Raw genomic sequence first — 23,893 nt, forward strand, 5'->3', positions numbered from 1 at the left:
GACACCCAGAACACAGGATGGGTCTTGAATCTGGTCCACGGTGGAGAAAAACCCTTGACTGCTTTGGTTGTCTGGCTTTTTCAAATCAACAGTGAACCTAATTTCAGCCCTGTGCCTGTGCAATTAAGAATCTTCTATGCAAGAATTAACACACTGCCTTCCCCTGCTGTGTTTCTTGGGCATTGTACAGTATTTTCACTGCTCGTTTATAAATGCATTTGAAGAATTTTTACTATTAATGACTTCAAGTATTTTTGGTGTGAAAGAAAACAAAGGAAACAACATGCAGGAGGTAATTCCATTTTAACAGTCACTGAATTCCCAATATTTGAAAGGAAAAATAAGCGGGTAAGTGTAGGAGTATGCACCCATTACCAACGAAGCAGCATTAGTAAGCTTCTCAATATTGCTTTTTGGTATCTCACATTGAGCCTAAGATTTCTCATCTGTAAGTTCTTGGTGGTTGGAGGGAGAAGAAACCTGACACTCCTAGTAAGCTGTCTGAGAATTACTGCTTGCAGTTACTCAATGTCTTCTGGTCTCACAGGATGAGGCAAAGGTATAATTGATTTCTTCTCTGTATCTCTGGAAAGAGCTTTTCTCATATCTGTGGCAAAAGAAAAAAAGTGCTATTGTATAAGTCAGTCATTGCACAAAGTCAAATTAATGCTTTATTATGGTAAGATCTTTTTTTAATAAAAAACATTTCACAGAATCATAGAAGAGCTCAAGTTGGAAGGCACCCATAAGAACGATCAAGTCCAACTGCTTGCGCTTCACTGGACTACCTAAAATTAAACTATATGACTAAGAGCATAGTCCAGAAGCTCCCTGAACCCTGACAGGCTTGAGACGATGACCAGTTCCTTGGAGAGCCTGTTCCAGTGACCAGCTACCCTCTCAGTGAAAAGCCTTCTCCTAACATCCAGCCTGCACTGCCCCCAGTGCAGCCTCATTCCATTCCCTCGTGCCCTATTGCTGGTCACCAGAGGAGATCAGCAGGAGAACCTTGAGAGGAAGGTGCTGACTGCAATGAGGTCACCCCTTAGCCTCTCCTTTTCCAAGTTGAACAAGCCGAGTGACCTCAGCCACTCCTTGTAAGCTTCACCCCAGAGACCTTTCACCATCTTGGTCACCCTGCTCTAACAGTCTGATGTCCTTAATGTTGTTAGCAGAACGTTATCACTTGGAATATAACACTACATGAAACTCAACTGAATGGAAAAGAGATAGCTGGTAAAGGAGCAGGTAAAGGGACAAGTATATGATTTAAGTCATCTGCAACAGTTGTAGATGTCTGCCCATAGCCCCTGTATTTCACAGTAGTTCTGCACATCAAATGAATAGTGCAAGAGCAGAATACATAGAGCACGGCCATGTAACCCTTTGAGAAGGATACTTACAGGAAAGAAGGGCTAGAAAGAGGAAGCAGCTGGTACTTCAGTTTTGTTAACAGAACTAACATACTTAATTGCCATTTCCTTTTTGTTTTAAATTGAAAATGCCACCCAATTCTCTGCCACTGTTGACCATTGACACTTGTGAACTTGTGGTTAGACATCTGAGAAAAACAAAGTTTCAAGTCCCAGTTATGGGAAGAAAAGAGGAAGGCACTGCTATTCTTTCCCCCAATCATATCACAAAAACCACAGCCACTGGATGTAAGCATTCCTCAGAAAGAAAAATTAGATAGGAAACTGCATTTTTATCTGACCTACAAGATAAATGTCTTTGTACTTAGTGATTTATTCTTGTTTTGTAGGGGTTTTTTTTTTTCCACAGATGCTACAAAAGGTGTGAACTGCAAGATTAAGTTTTATAACCTGTAATTTTCAGCAGGAAAAGCTATCTAAAGGAGTATACAAAATCCCATTCATCAATGACTGAACTTGGTTCATATGAAAAAAAAATAAATCATACAAACGAGCCCAGGAATCCCCATCATGAGAATCTTTCTATCTAACTTGAGGCAGAACAAGTACTTACCATAAGCATCTTCATCTGGCTCTCCACTGCTAGCAGAGTAGTACTCTAACACTGTCCGGTACACACTGTATCCTAGTTGCTTATACATGTTTACCGCAACCTGATTTGATACTCTCACAAAGAGGTCAACGAAAAATCCACCCTTTCTTTGGAAAGAAAAAGAAACCAAAAAAACACAGCAAGGACTAGTAGGCAAATGTGTTTCTAAATAATAACCCATAACTTGTAATCAGACCTGGAGCAGGTCTGATGGTCTGGTACGCCAATCAAACATCTTTCACACTGTAATAGCAGATGCACTCCTTTACCAAGGGACAAATCCAGTATAGGCACAAATTCCTCTTAATTTTTGTCAGCCAGTGGGTTTGGAATTATGAACAGAAAGAACAGGACAAGCAAAAAAAACATGCAAACCTCATATATATATATATATATATATATAAGAAATTATGTAAGAAAAACCAAACAAATCCCCACATTTCAGACTGCATTGGCTTAAGGATTGCCTCTTTCAAAGTGCAGATCAGTCACAACATTCAGTTGCCTAACAGGGAACAGCCTTTCTCTACACAAGGCAAATTTTTCATAACATCATCCTATTTTCCAATTTTACCAATTGTGATGGGGTTGCCCCACCAGCCTGAGCTGGAGACACACCCCTACAGGCTCATTTGATCCTCAATTAAATTTTCTACAGGTACAAGTAACAGCGCACAAGATGGAAAGTGAGCTAAGATACTGACTGCCGTACAAAAATTTTTCAAGATTGTGCCTGAGGGAATTGCAGAAAGCCTAGGACTTTACTGAACAAGTATGCTGGAAGTCCTTTGGGAAACAGTGTTAATGCTTTGCGAAGCACTTTTCCTGTGAAGAAATGGACCTCAGTATCTCTATTGGAATTCAGGCTACTGCCTACACATTCCAGCCAGTCAGCTGTCATAGAAACCCTGAGATTTTAAGCAACATTCATAAATCTGTTCTCTAACTATGGGGAATTTCAGCCAATCAGAACACTACTTAAAGCAAAATTCTGTGTCTGTTTCAAGCAAATCAAGTAACTAAGCCATGGAGAGGTGTCTGTAGAAACACTACTTTAAAAGATAAAGTTAAGATAACCATAGCACTCACTTTTCTGAAATTTCTTCCAGTAGTTCCATTAATTTGGCAGCCAAACCCAACCGTCGAAATTCTGGTGCAACAGAGAGAGCAGTAACATGTCCATGCCACTCTTCCCGAGCCACAGAGCCTTCTGCTTTACCCATTACTGTGAACATACAGAGCATCAGCGCAGCAGCACCTCTGCAGTAACGCACTGACCACAGCTACATTTCTTTACGAAAGAACTACTCAGTGTGTAATCAAACATTGCAATGATACGGTAAAGGCTCAAATGGGGATGTCTACACCTTATCACTCTGATTCGGCAACCACTGAAAACACAAATTTGTTCAAGCATTGCAGTAATTTTTTGACTCGTATAAAAAAACAATTTTTGCAAATTCATTGTTTGAGACATGACTTTCAAATGTAAATTTAAAGCAACTCTTATGAGTCTTTAACCGAGTGAAATTCAGGATCTGACTAAAGTAATGCAGGAATGGAAGGCTGCAAGCCCAAAACTGTCTCACCATCCTGGCAACTATTGGAAACTTTGGTGACTGTGGGGGAATACAACTTGGCAAGCTTTGCCGATTTGGCAATAGAAAGCTAAGGCCCTGCAAACACTGTATGTTCACAAAAAAACCTCAAAACTACAGGACATCATTTTGGTGGCCGTTTTTGTAGTTCTTCTCCCTTCTACGCAGAGCCAAACCAGTATTAGTTCACACTTATGTCTGGTAGTCCTATAAACACCACAGTCACTGCTAATATGGAACTGATGAGTATGGACAAACCTTCTATACAGCAAGTGCTTTATCTTTACTGTGTTTAATATTTATCTCCAGGGTCCCTGAAAGGACCCTAATCCTGCCCCCTCCAAAAAAAAAAAAAAAAAAAAAAAAAAAAAAAAGGAAAAGGAAAAAACCTGTTGGGATGATTTCTGAATAACACAAATATTCCACAGCAAACAAGCAACTGAGATCCAGACACAGAGCTCTCCCTTATGAGATGATGCATATCCCAAGCCCAGCATTTTCACTGGCTGATGCCTGCGAGGCCGAAGCCGAAGGCAGGGATTTACTTCCAGGACTGCAGAGACGCCCGTGCGCTCACGTGCACAGAACCTGGGTAGATGTCACCCCAGCCAAGACACCTTGCCTGAGCGCATCAAACTGGGAACTACTGCCGAATCCCACGATACCCTTAGACGTTTATGGAATGGGAAGATGATGCGCAACCATCCTCTTCCCCGTCGCGCGTTTGGAAAGGGCGCAGAGAGTTCGCATTCCCCAGACTCCCGCACTCACTGTAGCCCATCAGCTCCCCGCCGGGCGCCTCGGCGACGATGAAATACTCGGGCCAGTGCGCCAAGTACTGCAGGTAGAAGGGGATCCCGTACTGCGGCGCGGGGTTAAGGAGCAAAGCTGTGTCCGCCTCGGCCGCGCCGCCCCCCCGGCGCAAGGAAGGATACGGTCTCGGTCAGCGGGTCCAGGTTGCTGCAGGGGAGAGAGAGCTCTGAGCGCGGCTGTGGGAACGGGGTGCGGGCGGGCGAGGGGAAGGGATGCGTGGGGATGCGGGGAAGGGACGCGGGAAGCGGGAAACGGGGAGCGGGGAAGATGTGGGGAAGGGAAGGAAGCGGAGAGTGGGGGGGGCGGCTGGCGCTCACATGTTGTTGAAGCGGAAGAGGTCGTCGCAGGTGAAGGCGCGGAGCGTCGTCATGATGATAGCGATGCCACTGCCGGAGCGCCCTCCCCACTGCCCCCGCGACTCGGAAGCGTTGCCGGAGCACCCTCCCCGCTGCCCCCGCGACCCGGAAGCGCTGCTGGAGCGCCCCCCCCCCCGCGGTCCCCCCGGCCCGGAAGCGCTGGCACCGCCCCGTCGTTCCGCCGCGGGAGGCCGTGGCTGCGCACGGACCGGTCCCCGGCACCGCCGCGGGAGTGGGGGGGACTCGGAGGGGTTATAGAGGGGCGTGCTGTGAAAGGCCAGGCTCAGTAATCAATGCCAATTAGATTATTAAGTGAGGTATCTTTTAATGTGCAACTTCTAGCACAGCTCACAAAGGCTCTACAGCCAAAGCACACACATTCATCACTTTTCCTGGAACAGGAGTGTCTATTGTAATCAGTTCCCGGAACTTATTCACGTTTCCCTCTCCTGACTCACGCACCGTACCCTCTGGGGGTCTTGGGCTGGAGGCTTCTGGAGGAAGGCTCGCGGTCTTCTTCACGGTGAACTTTTCAACTCTCCTTGCACATGCCCTCTTTGGACACCTCTTCACAGTTGCATTTGGTCCTAACTGGTTCTTCTTTCTCTTATCATTGCACTAGTCCTTGTTATCAGGCTTAATTAGATACAGTCACATTCTTTCTAACTGCAGCCATGTTAAAATTCCTAATGTAAGCATAAGTATCCAGGCACAGGCTAGCTAAAAGTTATTATTAAAGCTAGTCCTATATTTTAGTTCTAAAATCACAAAAACTATACATAATATTCAAACATATAATAGGTTAGTAACTTATAACAAATAATCTCTTCCTTCAAGGGACTGTCAGAGCTGGGGTGATGGATGCCCAGGAAGCCGGGCAGTGAAACCAGCCTGTGGTGGTCAAGGATTGGCACCGGGCCGTGGGCAACTCCAGGCTTTATTTACATCTCAGAGGTGTGGTCAGGGCCCGCATGAAATCATCAGACATTTGTATGGCATTATACAATGGGTATTTTCTTTGGTGCTTTTCTGTGCGTTCCTAGTTCTTTATTCTTCATTAACTCAAAAGTCTGCCTTGATAATTCATCTCCACTGTCTCGTTTCAGTTCTCCCTCAGAAGTGATGCTCCAATGGGTCATGTTTCTCCTCCAGTCAAAAAAGTCATCTTCTTTATTGAGACTCATCTATTGACCTTCAAACTTCAAAGAAAAACCTCAAGCTGTTCCATTACCTTATACCTATATCTAGTCTCTGCCTATACTCAAAACTAGATTGACCTTTTAATCATCAGTTATCAAATCTCTGTCTGACATTTCTTATACGACCTGTTGGTTCAGCTCGACTGGCGCTGTACATGGGACAACTCAACAGTATTCTTGTAGTTGTCATAAAGATTAATTTCCAACTCTTGTTCTTATTATATTCTTAATACAATACTCTATTTATCACAATCAACCACCAATAATATGTAAGTCCTACATGGATGTATTTATCATATTTTCTCATTTCCCTTAGCATTGAAGGATGTGGTGAAGACACCCCAGAAGAGGAACCCGTGGAAACAGAACACCCAACACGAGAGAAGAGCTGCTGACAGCCTGGATTGCTGCTGCAAGGATGACCGTCCAGGAACATCTATGAAGCAAAACACACAAGACATTCACTCTTCTGGCTTCGACTGATAGACAAGAAGCGGACAACTGGCACTATGACAATGAGGTGGTGCAGTCAAGACCCAAGACCTGCTAAGGTCCACAACAAGCTCAGGCAGAGGGAGCAAGGGGTGAGCATCGAGACCTAAGAAAAGTAAGGCACAGACCACAGGCTGCACAAATGGCATCACAACACACAGCTGTGCTGCCCAGCACATGCTCACCTCATATGGAATGAACACCACACCCTCTCTCTGCACCAAAACACGACTGATCCTGAACATCCCTCTCCACTGCACTGACACCTCATCTGTCCCACACTGCAATCTCTTTCCCCTCTCCCCCATACCATTTGCCCTTCAACTTGACTTTCAGAGACCTGGGGGTCAGAATCCATCCTCAAGAAGGATCACATCACATAACCAGGATGTCACTGCAATTAGGGAGTGCCTCTTCATCATCTGCAAAAACAGTGCTGGAGGTCAACTGTCACGCCAGCCAACATAGTCGTCTTCCACAAAAACATTAGGACCTGCCCTCCCATACCAGGTTCTAGCCCACATTCTTACGGAACTCTGCTTGCCTCCTTCATTGTCCTTTGACATGCAGCTTGTCATCCTATGTCTGAAGGAACAACAAGTCACCGAGGTGTGTACTGATCACTTGAAAAGGCCAAATGTCTTGTTCCCTTTTGCATATGCATTTTAAATTCTAACTACAGCCTGCAAAACTCCAGACGCTAACACCCACATCTACAAGCTTTGGCACATCCATATGGCACCTGCTCAACCACAAACAGCTGCTCCCAAGACACCCATGTTGCCCCCTCAGCATCTGCCAGATGCTACAGGAATGATTCTCTGCAGCAGCTGCCCATGGCTCCTCGCCAGAGATGGACCATATGGTCCATGGGAAGAGAAACTAGACAGATCAACGTATTAGTGCACCACTGGATGCTACACTGCCCCTAACTCTACTGCTGCTCTGCCCACAGGTAGGACAGTCCCAACCCAAATGCACACACAAACTGACACTACAAACATGACCAAAGATGCAAGAACACCATGCACAAGATTAATGACTCTCAGAGGGAAAACGTCACCAGCTGAGAAGACCTGTTGTGCTGTGACAGCTGAATACCTCCAGTAAAACGGTAATTTTTTGTACAAATCGTACAAAAGAGATCACTCTCAAATTCAGCAAATACTCCAGCCATGATTTAACAGGATGCTGGTTCAGATGGTCAGCCAGACCCACTGCAGTACCTGCACTTTCCTAAACAGAGGACTCAAATGTAATGTAGCGAATCACGGTGTGACAAATGGTAGCTACAAGACTCTCCTTCCAACGAAGGGAAGGCGAGAGGGGACCTGGCATCGCTCGGCCAGCGCAGGCTGCAGGGACTGCTGGGAACAGATCTCCCCACCTGCTCTGAGCGTAGGCTGGTCTCACGTCTTGCATCTTCACTCCTCCATCTGGACACGGAAAGGCTGTGAATGAAGCCTCTTCATAAAGCTGAGGAACACCACCACCTTGACAGAAATAAGTTGGAAAGCTGGATGGAGTGATAACAAAAATGCTGGCAAATAAACTCTCTAAGGCTTGTTTTGGAGTTTTAGAAAGCAAGCATCCTTTATCAGGCCTGGGCAACAGGAGGGAGCGATCTCCATCAATCGTGTGCAGCCAGACAAGAGTGGGGACAGGATATATTTCCCATTTACATGCATGTGTCTAAGTTTTCCCAGAATTCTATTACTTTCCAAGGACTAATTTTAATATTATTATGAACTTCACAACAGTCAAACTCTTGCTAATTTGGAGCTGGCGCCAGCTTTGCCTTGACCTTGCATTTGAGATGGGAAAAGGCTGCAAACAGGTGATTACAGGAGAAGCTACATCTGTTCAGCACAGCTCACACTGCACAAAAGCTGTTATCATCTGCAAAGAATGAACAATGTCTGGAAAAACACTGTTTGAAAGAAAACATGCTACCAGAGGGACATTCTATCTAACTTTCAAAAAAATACAATTACTTAGATGAAACTTTAACTTAAATCAAAAATATTCCATTTTATGTAACAATAACTACTTTTGGTATCAGGAGGAGCCCTCTGCTGTGCCCCTGCCCACAGCATTCCCTGCCCCACAGCCTGGGGCTGGCACTCCTGCCATTGCCACTGCCTGTTACACTCTGGGGCTGCTCTGGAGCCAGCCAGGCAGGGGCCACTGCCTTTAACTGTTGTAAAGTCGAAGTGTGCTGATTCCACCTGTGCACCCACATCACAGCAGACAGGACAGTGAAAACAGCTTCAGTTTCCTTCCACTACCTCAGTTCTATCAGAAAGCAAATCCAATAATTCAGTCACAGAGAAGGTAAGGATACCTATACTTTTGTTCAAAGCTCCCTTGGCTTCCCGATGAAAACTGTCTGGGATGGTGCTGCTCTTCGTCACCTGCACTTGATGCTGACACGTCCCCCACAGGCACACCAGGCAGGAACATCACTTTGATTCTGTACAAGAACATAAAATGCTGGCTTACATAGAACAGCCAAAATAATGTACCTTTTGTACATATGTCAAATACTTGCCAAGGATGTTGCATTATTGGTTTTCCTGCAGGTAAATAAGTTGGTAATTTATGGTGACTAAACATTTTATTTAAAGAACTAATTTCCCAGGTGGCCTTACCTGAGAAATAGACATTGCCAACCTGATACCCGGTGGTGGAAATTGCACCCTCCAGCACTAAATTCAGATGATGGATGAGAGAGACCACATCAAGACAAGGACACCTTGGTGAGATATTGCAAATGAATTCACAGAACTGTTGATGTCTGGAGGGACCTCTTGAGATCATCAAGTGCAACCTGCCTACCCACACAGGGTCATCGAGATCAGGCTGTCCAAGACTGCATCACTTGAACTTTTAATGTCTCCACAGATTGAGACATCACAATCTCTGGCCCATCTATGATATCCCTCACAAGAAAGAAAGTGACAGACACTCTAGTCCCTTCACCATCTTTGTGGCCCGGTGCTGGAGTCTCTCCAGTGAGGTCCATTCGTTTCTTGTACTGTGGAGCCTACAACTGGACACAGTACTGGGGGTACGGCCTTGGCAATGCCAAGCAATTTGTTGACAGGGAATGTCCATTCTGCCAACATTGCCAAGGCACCCCTTGGTGCCTATCCAAGGGTAAAAAAAAATCTCACAACAATTCCTTCTTCTCAGCTGTTCTCACTGCAAACCTAGTGAAGTTTGTACACTGATGGAAAGGAATAATGGGCTTAAAAATAATGGATCTGAAATAAATACAGTCTCGCAAGTCATTCTTAAGGGAAAGCTACACACCTCCACTTGAAAAGTCATCCTAATTAAACATTTCCTTGCTTAAGTGAGTGTAACAGTGCAGAAAGCCCCATTGTCTCAAGCTGACATTGTTACTGTTGGATGGTACCTAAAATCCTCCGAGCAGGCAGAGGCAGCCACCAGCAGGGCCGGCCCACATTCTGCTGACAGGGAAAGGCTGTTCAGCTGCTGTGGGCAGCAGCACAACAGGAACTGCAGTGCAGCCAGTAACATATTTCAGACACCAGACAACTTGCCCAACATACAATTTAAGTGATATGACAATCAAAATGAATAACACCCAGCCACGCTTCTCTTAGAAAAATTTATTAGAATACAGCAGTAACTGTCAGAAGTATCATTCTGATCATCTAATTTTATAGTTAGAAAACACTGCATTGTGCGGTCCTCATTTCTTGCCCACTTTGTATTGAACAACCAATTATTCTGGAATTCAGAATGTTTAGAAGATACCAGCTTTGTCTGGAATGAAGTGAGTGACTGGACAAGGAGAACAGAAGTAGTGCTTAATGATGTACAGAACAAAAAGATTTTGAAAGCTTTTTTTCCTCCACACCTTTTTGATTCTATTGAGAAAGGCACTGAAATCTTCTTCCATGAGAATACAGAACACTGCAGCAGCACCAGGTATACTTTATATGTTTCTTTAAGCCTTAAATTTGCCAATATGTTCACGAGCTATGATCATCCTCTGAATCTGAGCAGTTCCCTCATAAATCTGAAAAGAAGAATTGCAAGAATGTTAGCTGGTGATTTTTTAAAAGGTTTTAATGCATCTCCGCTTTTAAACCTTCATGGCACAGTGTGGATCAGAATGTCCAGAAAAATCAGAGAAAACAGAAAATTCCAGTGTGACAGAGTAATTTAGTGGGCTAAATGGAATAAATCACACACCATGTACTGAGACACAGTTTTGTGCTCTCGGTTGCTCTTATCTAAACGCAATAAGGTTCTCATGAAAATAAACATGAGTAAATATGAGTGGGCTTTGTTGTTAAAAAAAGGCTAACCACACCAGGCTGTGTCCAACTTCTGTGAATACAACAACAGCCCATTCAACAATACTCAACAGTGGTGACATCTCAGCCAAAGTATTCCACCCAGCAACAAATTATGAAGAGACTGGAAACAGAAAGTGAAATTAAAAAACCCAAAAACCAGCAACACAACCAAAGAATCTCCCAACTAATGAAAAAAGATGAAGCAGCTGCTTTAGTGTTCAGGCTGAGAGGAAAGCTAAACAGGCACCAGTCCAGGATGCATATGGAAGGCTGAAGACTTTCAAGAACAGCATTAGACATAAACCATCTCTACTTATAGGATACCAAAGCAAGCATTGGTATTTTTATCTGTTCTTTTCTACCATGTTTCTTTCTAAGAGTTCAAAGGCTTCAAAACTGAGAGTCTAAAAATTTCAGAAGAGTTACCACCTTGGAGAAAAATAAAGGAAAAAACATAATTTATTTCTCTTATGTTGGTTGACTGGTCCTGCACAGTGACTTTTGTATGCAAGCATTTGCTTGACTCATTTGAATAACTTTTTCTTTAAATTGAAGGATTATTGCTTTCATTCTAAAAACTCTTTTTTTTTTAATAAATGTCCATCACAATTTGAAATAAGTAGCCATTAGTTTATTTTATATAAAATTCATGCATTACTATAAAGATCACATTCTCTCTTTTACTTACCTGGTAGATTTTAGCATCCCTCATTAGTTTTTCTACAGGATACTCAGTATTAAATCCATTTCCTCCAAAAATCTGTACCGCATCTGTAGCTACTTGGTTTGCAATGTCACCAGCAAACGCCTTTGCAATGGAAGCATAGTACGTATTCCTGCGGCCAGCATCAACCTCCCATGCAGCTCTCTGGTAAGCCAACCTAGCAAGTTCCACTTTCATTGCCATTTCAGCAAGCAAGAAAGACACTGCTTGGTGCTGTGAATGATAAAAAAAATGAGGTTAATAATGCCTGCTTACAATTCTGTGAAATCCAAGAAAAATATAATCTTCTTAATACAGCGATCCCAACAACAAACTCAGTGCCAAACTCAGTGCAGAGGAGTTCTACAGAATAGGGATCAGGCTCTCATAATTGTATGTTGAATTAGACTCTTAAGTTTTTAATTCTCAAATCCATTTGTTCATAGGGATTAAATACTGAATTACAAAGTTTTTCTACACTATTTATGAGATTGGTATTTACCTTGCTGTTTATTCATACTTCTTTAAAACTGGTAAGCAGTGTGATTTGCAATGTGTTCTAGTAGTATTAATACTGTACGTTGTTTCACATACATTGAGGGTTTTTTACCTTTCCTGAAAATATTGGTTTATTAGCACTGAAGAACCTAAGTGTGTCCCGATAGGATATGACTTTCAGGTTTATGGGACGAGTTTTCTTTCTCCTTTTGCTATTACCATTATAGTATTATAGAAAAATTCCTGAAGCCACTACATAGTTAAGTTTACTTAAGTGGTGCTGAACTATATACTTGGAAGCCCCAGAACGGCAGAGATCTAATATGAAAATTAAGGAATAATAAAATCGAGAAATAATAATCTTGAAAAGTCAGTAGTTGTACATCTGGTGTAAAAACTCGGCTTTTATTATTATTCCATTTCTCTCTCCCCACCCCTCCACTTACTTCAACAATCGCTTTCCCAAAGGTTTTTCTCTCCAAAGCGTATTTGGTAGCTTCATCAAGCGCTCTTTTTGCTAATCCAACAGCACCAGCTGCTACCTGAATTGAATACAGCACAGAATAAGAAAAATCAAAAATTCATACTGTATCTTATAAATAAGTTATTTCTGATACTTACGGGTGGTCTGGTCTTATCAAAAGCTCCCATTGCAATTTTAAAGCCGGCTCCCTCAGCTATTAATACATTTTCTTTTGGGACTCGCACATCTTCAAAGACAATACCTCTTGTGTCTGAGCAGCGCTGCCCCATGTTCATTTCCTGAAAAGGGAAATTTACAGAAGTGCAACTAAATCACATTATTCAAAGGTACCATAATGTTTTCATTCTTTAGTTTACTTGAAGCAGAAAGTATACTATTTTTCACCCAAAACAATTAATCTAAAAGTCACCATACAAATGACAGATACTAGTTTTGCAGACCAGCTTGCCATGTCTAAACTGGGCAGTTTACTTTCTCCTTACCTGAAATCAGTTCTGTAGCTGTAGTCAGTCTTGTTGTCTTTCTCTAGTTCAATTTTATCTTTTGAGATGGGAGTGGAAAAAGTAAAGAATCTAATATGCAAGCAGTACAGGTGTACTACACATAAATAGCTAAATGAGCATTTCAATTTTTTTGATTCCTTTCCCAATATTCAACATCCAGTTTTGCCTGCTACCAAAAATAGTACTTCTTTTTAAAGAAAAGAACTAGCACTGGTGTCTCCAGGGCCTCTTCCTCAAGCAACAGAAGCTAAAATTAAAGGTCACTGTGTGCGTATTTATGGTCAAAATTGTCCAAATTGCTTCTTATCCTTTCAAGGCATACCTCTCATTTACTGGCATTTGTCTATAAAACAGTTCTCAAATTCTTTTGCAGCTGTTCAAAAACATCTTACTTTAGACCATTACGAATACTTTCTTATGTGAACAAGTAGTTTATGTGTGCTGTGAAAACGAGATCATTGCACGTAAGTGTATGAAAAAGTTCAGTTGCACAATAGTCTTTTTTCATTAATGGTAATTTGTTGCATTATTGGTTTAGAATCAAACAATAATTCCCAGCTTGTCAAGTAAGAGATAGTCTTCACCTTCCTTCCAATTTGGATTCCAGGACTATCAGCTTCTACAATGAATCCAGTAAAGGCTTTGCTTGCAGGGGCTTTTGGATCTGGATCAGTACGAGCCAGCAAAAAATACCTAGTGGAAAATGAAGAACATAGATGCGATTTATCCTCATGATTAACAACCAGATACCTCTTTAAGCCAACATTTTAGATGTTTTCGTATGTGTTTCTACCATATAATAAATTATATCTGTAAATTAAACAACTTTTCTCTTGACCCTCCCAAAAATAAACTGAAAGGGAGCATGAGAGAGAAAGTTTCAAAGGTACAAAAAACTTAATAAAATTTAATACAATGACTTCAGATCAAAATTTCCACCTTTTCCATGTATTGAAAGTCTTTACAGTATTATCAGTTTCATGAATAGTACCAAAAAGCCCTATTCACATCATGTACATAAAAATTAATGCTTATGAAATACATTCCTGCATGCAAAATGTTATGTCACCACCTGATCAAAGATCTTAATTTTATTCCTCAAATAGTTGTAAATAAGATTTTTTTAGAAATTAAAACATTTGTAAAGCATGGTTTTGGTGATGTAATGTCAAAAGGTATCTGGCAGATTGCCTTTGATAGACCTGCCTTGAACAAAGAAATAAATAATCAGCAAATTCAGCTTTTGGATAAATGCATAGAATTTTTCCGCTTCAATTAAGAAGAATGTGCGTGATGAGAATCAGTGTGATGTGAGACATGATAAAGAGGTTTATATTCCAAAGTGCACTCCATAGACACCACAGCAATATCTGGATTCTCTGACAGCTGGAAAATGACTTCCCTTCAGAAAATAAAATGTAACACCACAAAATCCACAGTGTTTCCAGCTCCACTAGAAGTGAGAGGTGTTGCAGGGAGAATCAGAAGCACATGATCTCTATCTCAACTACAAAGCAAGGTAGCTACTAATACTCAAATGCTTTGCAATTGAAACCATACTGTTGCTGTCCTGCTCTAAAGAAAAAATCAGAACTAATTTTGTAGCAGTAGAAACAAAGAGGCCTTCTTCAGTGAGTTTTGTCATTGCTCTCTCTCCTTTATAGGCTTTGCACTGCAAAGAGACTGCATTCTTGTATCCTGTCCTGATAGACTGGTCAGAAATTAAAGTGTCTCATGTTGAAACACAATGAATATTCAGATTTGTAACAGATGTTAGAATGAAGAATTTAACTTGCAGGAAGGAAGCCACTACATAACATAACAACAGAAAATGCAACATGAATTAACAGGTAACACACCAGTTTGCTTTCCCACCATTTGTGATCCACATCTTCTGACCATTGATCACATATTCATCTCCTTTTTTCTCAGCCTTTGTTTTTACACCAGCCACATCAGAGCCTGCTCCAGGCTCCGTTACACAGTAAGCCTAAAGGAAAATAAAATGCAGAATCTTGAGGAAAAGAAGTTCTATTTTTAGCCAACCAGAATTTATTGCAGACCACATGCATCAAACTGATCTGTAGGAGGTTTAAGTGAACTGCATGGAAAACCTCACAACATTAAATTAAAAAAACCCATCAAAACAGCCCAACCCCAAAAACCCCTCAACAGCTGCCTGAGCAAGAATCCAAACATATATGAGCTAATTTTCTTTGTAAATCCATAATAATACATACAATTATCCTTTAACCAAAAAGAACTGTTCTGCAACCTGTAAGTCATTATTTCCTCAAGCTTCACAAACTCTGGCATGAAAGCTGACGATTTTTAAAATCTGAAAATAAGAGGACTGAGTAACATTTTATGTCTACTATGTCCTCCACTTTTGTTCAGATTGTAATGCATTGCACATTAGATTTACTGCTTTCAGTGTAACAAGTGCTGCTTATACAACAGCTAAGATGTCAGCCAGATTTAATTTCCCATCTAAGCTGAGTTTCTTCTAACAAAAACCTTGTACTTTTCTTAAATGCCTACATCCCCTCTTGAAAGGGGAATAAAAGGTACTAATTTTTGGTAAGTGAATTAGGATGGGGATGATTTTCCAAATAGTATCTTCTGTTTGCTTACTGAATGTATCTCATTAGCTACACCCTGATTCTCCGTAAATGCTGCTGTTTGTTTACAAATCAAAATGGGCTCAGTTGTGAGCACATCAGTGTTTTTTGGGGGGGGGGGCAGAAAATAAAAGGAGGGGAAAAAAAAATTATAAAGAAGGAGTAATAGTGATTAATATGGCTTAGGCACATTCTAGTGTAGGAGTTACACTTACACACATCAGTGGCTCCTCTACCATTCTTCCTAAGTATTTTTTCTGCTGATGCTCATTTCCTGCAATGATTACTGGCATTTGCTGAAAGAAAATATTTAGACTATTAATTTATCTTTTTTACAGTGCACAGACTCTAGTTTAAAGGATGTAAGAAAAGACAGAACGTACCCCTAGGGAGTTTGCTTCAATGGCAGTCTGAACCCCTGTACACCCATACGCTATCTCCTCCGTAATAAGGCACGTTTCAAAAGTGCCGAGGCCAAGACCACCTACAGTTGAAATATTTCATTTACTGAAATGGGTTTAAATTGTAACATATTAGTGGTGTACACAAGTTAATTAACAGAAATGTATTCCCTCTCATACATTTGATCCTGTACCGCGTTTGATCCAACGTTCTCATGCAAGCTTTTTAAATTAACTTCTGTCAGAAGAGTAGCAGGTGATTTGAAAATCACACATCGCAGTTCCAGGGTTATTGTGTGATTAATGTGGGATGAGTTGCACAAAGTGGCAAGAACGTACGGCTCGGATTTTTTGACTACTTTACATTTGAGAATTAAGAGTTCTTAGGATGCAGAGAAGGAGCTCCTGAACTAGCACAGCACTCGGGGAAAAAAAATAGTGTCCATATTAATCAGACAACCATTTCTGACAGAAGCCAACACTTTGGGAAGTCCATACAAATACAGTAACACCACAACTATACTTCCTCAAAAACATCTTCCCCAGCCTTCAGGTGACTTCCTCAGCCAGAGAGATACCTCTCCCTTGGTACCTTTATTCTGCTAACCCTTGACAGATGTTTCTTACCTGAATTTGCCCAGTCTCATTTGAATCTATGCAAAATTCTAGCATCAATATCGTCCAGGGGTAATGAGTTTCACAAATTAACTGCACGCTGCATGTGGAACCATCTCCTCCCCTTTATTTTGAACCTGCCATCTTCTGACTGAATTTGAAGCCTTCTAGTTACATTGAAAGGGACACTTAAAGATCAATCCCTTTTTACACTCTCCCTGACACTGACATTTAAATCATTGTCACATGCAGAAGCTACATCTCACACAGAAGATAAATCTTTTATCATCTTTGTCATACTTTTTTGAATTGCATTTGCCACTTTTATAGCCACTCGGTTTCATGGCCTTCTCCTGCAGCTTTTTGCACCAGCCTCATCTTTCCTGCACCAAATACCTTAGTACTGCCAGTAAACTCTGTCACCTCAGTATTGACCCCTTTTCCAGTCCACTATGAAAACCGATGATTTTTAAAACTCTTTTTGGAAGTTCAAGCATTCTCTATCAACCAGGCATCCCTTGTTCACACACTTATTAGCTACCCTAGAGAACTCCAATGATTTTATGAGGCATGACTTCTTTTCACAAAAACCCTGCTCTAGAATATTGTGTTTACTATTTCTGTACTTCATCTTACTTGCTCTTAATTTACATGGTCTACCAGGCTTTATCAGTATGTATTTTCCCAGAACTCCCTTGGAGATCTTTGAAAGTAATGATGTCCAATATGGCACTAATTTTTCATTTAATAACCGAGGAAGATGACCCAAAACATGCACACTCACTCACAAAAGGAGAACTCGTTCTCAAGGGTATATCCAGAAGACAGGATCACTCACCCAGAGGGGCGAGGGCACTCAACCCAGGGAAGTTACCTTGGGTGGTGTCCTAATCCCAAGGGGAGAATCCCAACTGCTGACTCGCGGCTCTGAGGAAGACCAGCCCAAATCAGCTCTCCAGTGGGACTCTGTTTGATACTACAGTACACTCTGATCTGTTGTCATTCTACTTGGCTGGAGGCCCACATCTTCTGGGGACTGTGAGCCTGGCAACAGTTCTCTAGCCCTCCCCACGAGCAGTGCAGGGCCAGCAGAGGAGCGGGGGTTTCAGTCAATCCATCGCTGACCCCACTGAAAGAACCTTGGAATCTGAATAAACTAATCAGGTTTCAACAGCCAGAAAGCCCTGGTCTTTGTGTCTTTGGCCAGCCTGGCATTTCTTAGGTTGTCAGCAAGTCCCGACACCAGTCTGGCCTTCATCCAGTCACACCAGCTACTGATATACCCTCTGATTAGCCTTCCAGAAAAAGTGTCTGCAATGGACAGTTCCCTACCTTCCTTTTCAGGTGACATAAATGCAAAAAAAAAAGAACATATAAGTATGAATATGACACTTTTTCTGTGGTTACTCATATACTCAAATACTGCTGAAGCACCGCTGTACTGCACCTCATCTAAATTAACAAAACTGTCCTTCTGCAATAAACTCTTCAAATGCTCCAGCCTGTGTCAGAGAGTACAACAAAACATGACCTTCTAATATCTCTGCCTAAACAGATGACACAGCGCACCAGGGGAACATTAGGCAGTTGTAATCACCATAAGAAAATCTGGTCCTAAATTACTAAATCATAATCTGTCTAATTCGTCTCCTGATTACATCCACACCTAGTAACACTTGTGTGTCTCAACCTGCCTACTGATTACATTTAGATTATTCAAGTATGTAACTGTTTATTTTATACAGAATCCATAATTACACACACAAATCTCATCAAATGCCTTTTCTTTATTTCATATTACAGATTAAAAAGAATGTCTCCTTACCACAGCTTTCCGGTATGTGTGAATTCATAAGACCAAGTTCCCAAGCCCGTTTTATAAGTGGAACAGGATACTGAAATAGGGGAAAAAAAAAAAGAAAATCACCTTCTGATTCATCATAGCCAACATTTTAAATGCTATGCAGGTTAAGATAAAAGTCTATTTTTCCCCTTATACTATAGTAGATTTACCTCTCCGGTTCTGTCATATTGTGCAGCAACAGGAATAATTTCCTCCACTGCAAATTTACGAGCAGTAGCTTGAAACTCTTTCTGTTCATCAGTAAGTTCTACAAAAAAAAAAAAAAAAAAAAGAGGTCACAAAGTCTGTCCTATCTTTAATTTTGCCAGTTCTCAGGCTATGAGAAAAGTGAAAACAAGTGTGTCCTTTCAGGACACACACAAATGAGCACTTCTTGGGCCTTTCCAGAAAGTAAAAAAGCTCAGCTTCCTCTTCTTCCTGGGAGCAAATCTCCACTGTTCTCTCACTTATGCCTACAATGCACTCGTCTACTTTCTTCTGACCAAACTGTCCACAAAATATTGAAAATGGAGTAGAGAGGATGGTGTAACATAAGATGCATTACCAAAAGAAACAAGAACAAGAAGGAGGCAGATGTCATCTGCAGCTCCTGCCTGTTCAAACACCTAGCTGCAGACCCACTGAATCTGCTTTATGTATATAATACGTCAAGATGAGGATGAATTTCTTCGTAACATTTCCTTATAATCAAGTTCAACTATGACTACATTTAGTTACTTCAACACTGAAAATGGCAATGTGAGATAATTATTGAAAGAAAAGACTTAGGTAATAAAAAAGCTTCAGAGAGATGTGAGTTAAAAAAAGAAGAAAATTGTATAAACACTACACACATAGCTGAGTTGCCTGAGCTCAGGAAAAAAACAATGCTGGCTTTCAAACATTTTTTTTAAATAATAGAAATCTATTCAGAATAAACACCTTCATTTTAAATTCATGTTGAACTGCTATGCAGATATATTTTTTAATTTGCAACTTGCCCTTAATTGCTGTATTTCTTCCCAAAACTGTAATACTTACCAAAGCTAAATCCAGCTCCAGATTTGCCTACATGTAACTTGTGAGCAGGTTTACTAGAACATGATCTCCATCCATGCCGTGCAATGGTTTGAAGCACTTGCTAAAGACGAAAAGAACACAGGGCGTAAGATCTTTACAGCTCAAGTTTCCTAAAAACACTAGCCTGACTGCAGCACAGCTTTAAATGCAAGATCCCTCTTTAGAAACAATGATACATGAAAAAATAGTACAAGTACTACAGTGATAAAGAATTATTGGATTCCTTAAGTTTTGTTCCTGTGGCAAGAAGCACTTGCGCCAACTGACTGCTATGCCAGGAATCCTAGGCTATAATAGCACTGAGCATAAGTGAACTGCCGTATCCACTCATAAGCACTGCACAAGCGATGGGTTTAAAATAATTTTAAAATAAGAATATTTAGAATTTATGTTCACAGAGTCATAGGAACACATTTATTTCATTGATACACACAGTCATCAAACCTGATTTCTTGCCTGCTAGTGAATATTCCATCTACCTAGTGTTTACCTATATGTGATTTAGCAAGACTTTAAAAACAACCTACCCATCAACCAATATCTACCAGACTGTTTTGGTAATGCCCCTTTCTTTTAATAAGCTGCAGTGGTGGATACTTCGCAATTATTGTTTCACTCCACATAGGACAGAACCCAGCAGACAACTTGAAGTTTATTTGCCTTCTTAATATGTTTATCATAAATTTATTACTTTCATTGTAAGTGCTTTCTTTGCCTTTTTAAGTTTAGCACAAATATTATTGTTACAGCTATTTTCAGAACACCTCTACACTGTGCACAAACTGAATGTGATTTTAAAAGGTCGTTTAACTCTTTAACTCTTCCATCCTTGAATAGTTATGAAATGTTTGGAAAAAAAGTGAAAAATATTTAGTTGGATAATTTCTAAAAAGACCCAAATCAATACTGTGCGAAAACAAATTAGCCTAAACAATAAGAAAAAGTTTATCCTTTATTTTCTTACACAAAAACGTAGAAAGAAATTAAAGCATGATCAGGTCAGTCACTTATTTTGTAACATTAAAAAAAACCCCTTAATTTATCATAATAGCACAAAATATCACAGAAATATTACTTGAAACTCCAGAACAGGAGGACGTGCCTTAGCTGAGGAGACAACAAGTAGCTTCAAAATGAAGTTGTGGTAGATAATTGTGCTCTTAAAAAAAAGAATGCTACGCATACACAGTTACAAAATCACACCACAAGAAGTATGAAGAACAAGGGCAATAATGGGTACCCACACAGTGGAAAAAGTGTTTCCAGAGGACTCTGGTGACATCGATAACATTGAAAGGGGAAGAAATGCAGAAACACCACTGCTGGGCATAGAACAGGGGAGATTATGACACAACTGAATACTGAACTCTTAAGTCAGTTCACTAGGAGTTCAGGATTGCATTTTCAGTAGGCAAATTTTCATGCATCCCAAGTGTTCACAAGCCACAGACATTGCAAAATGGCATCTTGTGAAGTTTTGTATCATTGCTACCACTCTCATATAGAAAACCAAACCAACACTACTAACAAACAGCTAGAAAGACCTCAACACTCCAGAATGGTTTATACTTGGTCTGAAAAAAAAGCCAGGATGAGGTTAAAAAAAAGCCAGATGATTGCAATATTTTTTTCTTTTTTTTTTTTCTTTTCCCTAAGGAGCAGCCCTTAACAGTCATACAAAGCTTTGGCACCATAAAGTTTTGCCAACACTAGAGAAAGTACTGAATTCAAACTAATGCTGTAACAGACACCCCGTATGAAAGAAGCTGTCATATTTATACTTGAGAACTTACATCTGTTGTATTTTTTGTACTAGAGTAGTATTCAAGGTCAACACTGACGGTTACTCTGGAAACTCTCAATGTTTCCCCCCCAAACAGAAATACGAACTGGACACGTGGGAGTCATAGCTGGAAGCTGCATAAGTGATCAAGTGACAAAAGATCATGGTTTGCTGCACGCAAGATCTTGGATGGCCCTGTACCTGCTTTGTCAGCTTTCCTGTTGCTGGACTCCAGAGGAAAAGTTCAATTCAGTGACAGAATACTGCTGCTGCTCAGACGCTGCTCCTAATGTGTTTCCTTGCATTATTGCATAAGTTCTGCCACAATCATAAATATGGTTGTTAAGGTGGCAAGACTAACACAGGAATAATGTGCTGTCAGGACAAGGGTATGGCATGGAGAGGGATGCAGTCTTCATTACCTTAATGCCAAAAAAAACTAAAGGACTTCCAATACCGGAAGGGGGCTACAAGAAAGCTGGAGAGGGACTGTTTACAAAGGCTTGTAGTGATAGGACGAGGGGCAATGGGTATAAACTGGAGAGGGGCAGATTTAGACTAGACATAAGGAGGAATTTCTTCACCATGAGAGTGGTGAGGCACTGGCACAGGTTGCCCAGGGAAGCTGTGGCTGCCTCATCCCTGGAGGTGTTCCAGGCCAGGTTGGATGGGCCTTCGGCAGCCTGATCCAGTGGAAGGTGTCCCTGCCCATGGCAGGGGGGTTGGAACTGGATGGCCTTTAAGGTCCCTTCCAATCCAAACTCTTCCATGATTGCGTGACTTGTTCAAAAAGCTGCCCATCACAGAAGAAGGTGGGACAGGCAAGGTCACCGGGATGCATTCTCCCACACATAACTGAGCCAAAACGGTTTATGGCTGGGACAGGCACCAGGAGGCTGAACGCGAGGCGCCACCCCACGGCGAGCACGACCCTCCCAAAGCTCTGCTTCCGACCCACAGACCCCCCGGGACCCGCCGCCCCCGGCGCTCGGGGACAAACCGGGCCGTCCCCCGAGGGGGTCACGAGCGGCTGCGGGCGCGGCGAAAGCCGCACGGAAAGGGCTGGGTGAACGCCAACCGAGGCGCTACCGGAGCTTTGAGCCACTCCCGCTTTCCAGGCCGGAACTGGGAGGCTGCTGGCTAGGCACCGCGGGGACTCGGGACCGCCCCGCGGCCCGGCCGGTTCCGGACCCCGCCAGGAACCCGAGGGAACTGCGGGAAGAGCGCGGGTTCAGGGACACGACCCCGCCGGGTTGAGCCCGCCCGCCGCCGTGCCGTGCCGTGCCGTGCCACGCCGTGCCACGCCCCACCCCGGCCCGGCCCGCTCACCGGCGCAGCCCTCAACGCGGACATCTCGGCAACGGCTTCAGCGCGGCCCTCAAGCTCTGCGGCCGAGCTGAGGCAGCGTGGGCGGAGCTTGACTGGGTGCGGGCGGAGCTTGGAAAGATGAGGGGCGGAGTATAGTCAGAGGGGCGTGTTTTGAGCCAGCGGGGGCGGAGCTGGGCGGGGGGCAGTGGAGCTGGGGCGGAGCCGGTACAGGGGGCGGGGCTGGAGTGGGGTGGGGCTGGAACGGGGGCGGTGCCGGGGGGGAGCGAAGCCACAGCGGGCGGGGCCGGAGGCAGCGGGGCGGCCCCAGTGAGGGGGGGGGGGGGCTGTCTCTTCAGTTCCTTTGGCAGTTCCTCCATCTTTCTATGATTCAGTGATTTGTAGAGTGAAATGGCTGATAAGTGTTTTCGAGAGTTTTTGCTTTGGGTGAGACAGAACACGCCTAGCAAATGGCATATCAGGTGCACTCCTAGATCATGTCTTCCAGCTAGTGTCATCCAACAGTCAGTTCATGTGCTTTGAAATCTCTGTGGATCAAGTCAGGTGCAGTAAATGGGGACAGTTCCGTGATTCACCTCAGAACTACACTCCTCACCTGGACGAAGCTGTTGATGTAGGCAAAACCTGGGAAGGCAGTGTCTGAAACTGTCCATCTGAGGAAACGGTGCAGTAGAGGACACAGAATAGAAGCTCCAGAAAAAGGAAAGAATGCAGGGAGGCAAAGGTATTCAAGGAGATTTCTGCTAAATGGCAGGAGCACCTGGGGTCAGGCACTGGAACCAGCTCGCCATGAAAGTCACTAGTTAACGCAGCTCGCAGTTACGAAGCTGTACCGTTCTGCACCCCCCCAGATCATTTTCTCGCTGCCTCTCTTTACATCTCCTTCTTGGGTAAGTGAAGGAGACGGGGTTTGACAGTGTTTTGTCAACAGAGCTCCTGCTCTGCCAGCCTGGAGAGGGAACTCAGAGGTGCGTGTCTGTTAAATATTTGGGAAGAGCGGGCTGTGACAGACGGCAGGTGATCTGCCAGAGCCGCAGCCGCTTGGGTGTTCGAAATGAGTTATGTACGGAGTGAGAGCAGGGGAGCCGGTAAGGGGGTGCCGTGGGGCCCGGGGCAGCGGCGCGCTGGGGACACTGCGCCCCGGGGGGCTCGGCCGTGGGGGGGGGGGGTAGCTGGGGGGGACAGAGGAGGCGGAAGGGGGACAGCGGGGGGTCAGCAG

At 42.8% G+C, this 23,893-nt stretch overlaps 2 protein-coding genes across 2 annotated transcripts; both read right to left on the reverse strand.

Moving 5' to 3' along the window:
• Positions 1 to 123: 123 nt before the first annotated feature.
• Positions 124 to 4,889, reverse strand: NAA20 (N-alpha-acetyltransferase 20, NatB catalytic subunit). The gene is made up of 6 exons (XM_009563530.2): positions 4,754 to 4,889; positions 4,559 to 4,583; positions 4,395 to 4,485; positions 3,115 to 3,250; positions 1,987 to 2,132; positions 124 to 607 (listed from the first exon to the last, which is right to left on the reverse strand). The coding sequence occupies exons 1-6, from the start codon at positions 4,804 to 4,806 to the stop codon at positions 522 to 524; spliced, it is 537 nt and encodes a 178-aa protein (XP_009561825.2). The 5' UTR covers positions 4,807 to 4,889; the 3' UTR covers positions 124 to 521.
• Positions 4,890 to 10,101: 5,212 nt separating this feature from the next.
• On the reverse strand, positions 10,102 to 22,817 carry ACADM (acyl-CoA dehydrogenase medium chain). The gene is made up of 12 exons (XM_054073427.1): positions 22,678 to 22,817; positions 19,527 to 19,626; positions 18,656 to 18,753; positions 18,468 to 18,537; positions 16,010 to 16,110; positions 15,842 to 15,922; positions 14,865 to 14,995; positions 13,590 to 13,698; positions 12,640 to 12,780; positions 12,465 to 12,560; positions 11,506 to 11,754; positions 10,102 to 10,534 (listed from the first exon to the last, which is right to left on the reverse strand). Exons 1-12 carry the CDS (start codon positions 22,699 to 22,701, stop codon positions 10,463 to 10,465), a joined length of 1,272 nt encoding a protein of 423 aa, XP_053929402.1. The 5' UTR covers positions 22,702 to 22,817; the 3' UTR covers positions 10,102 to 10,462.
• Positions 22,818 to 23,893: the final 1,076 nt, after the last annotated feature.

The sequence above is a fragment of the Cuculus canorus genome, chromosome 8 (assembly GCF_017976375.1).
Source record: "Cuculus canorus isolate bCucCan1 chromosome 8, bCucCan1.pri, whole genome shotgun sequence".
In the NCBI taxonomy this organism is placed as follows: domain Eukaryota; kingdom Metazoa; phylum Chordata; class Aves; order Cuculiformes; family Cuculidae; genus Cuculus; species Cuculus canorus.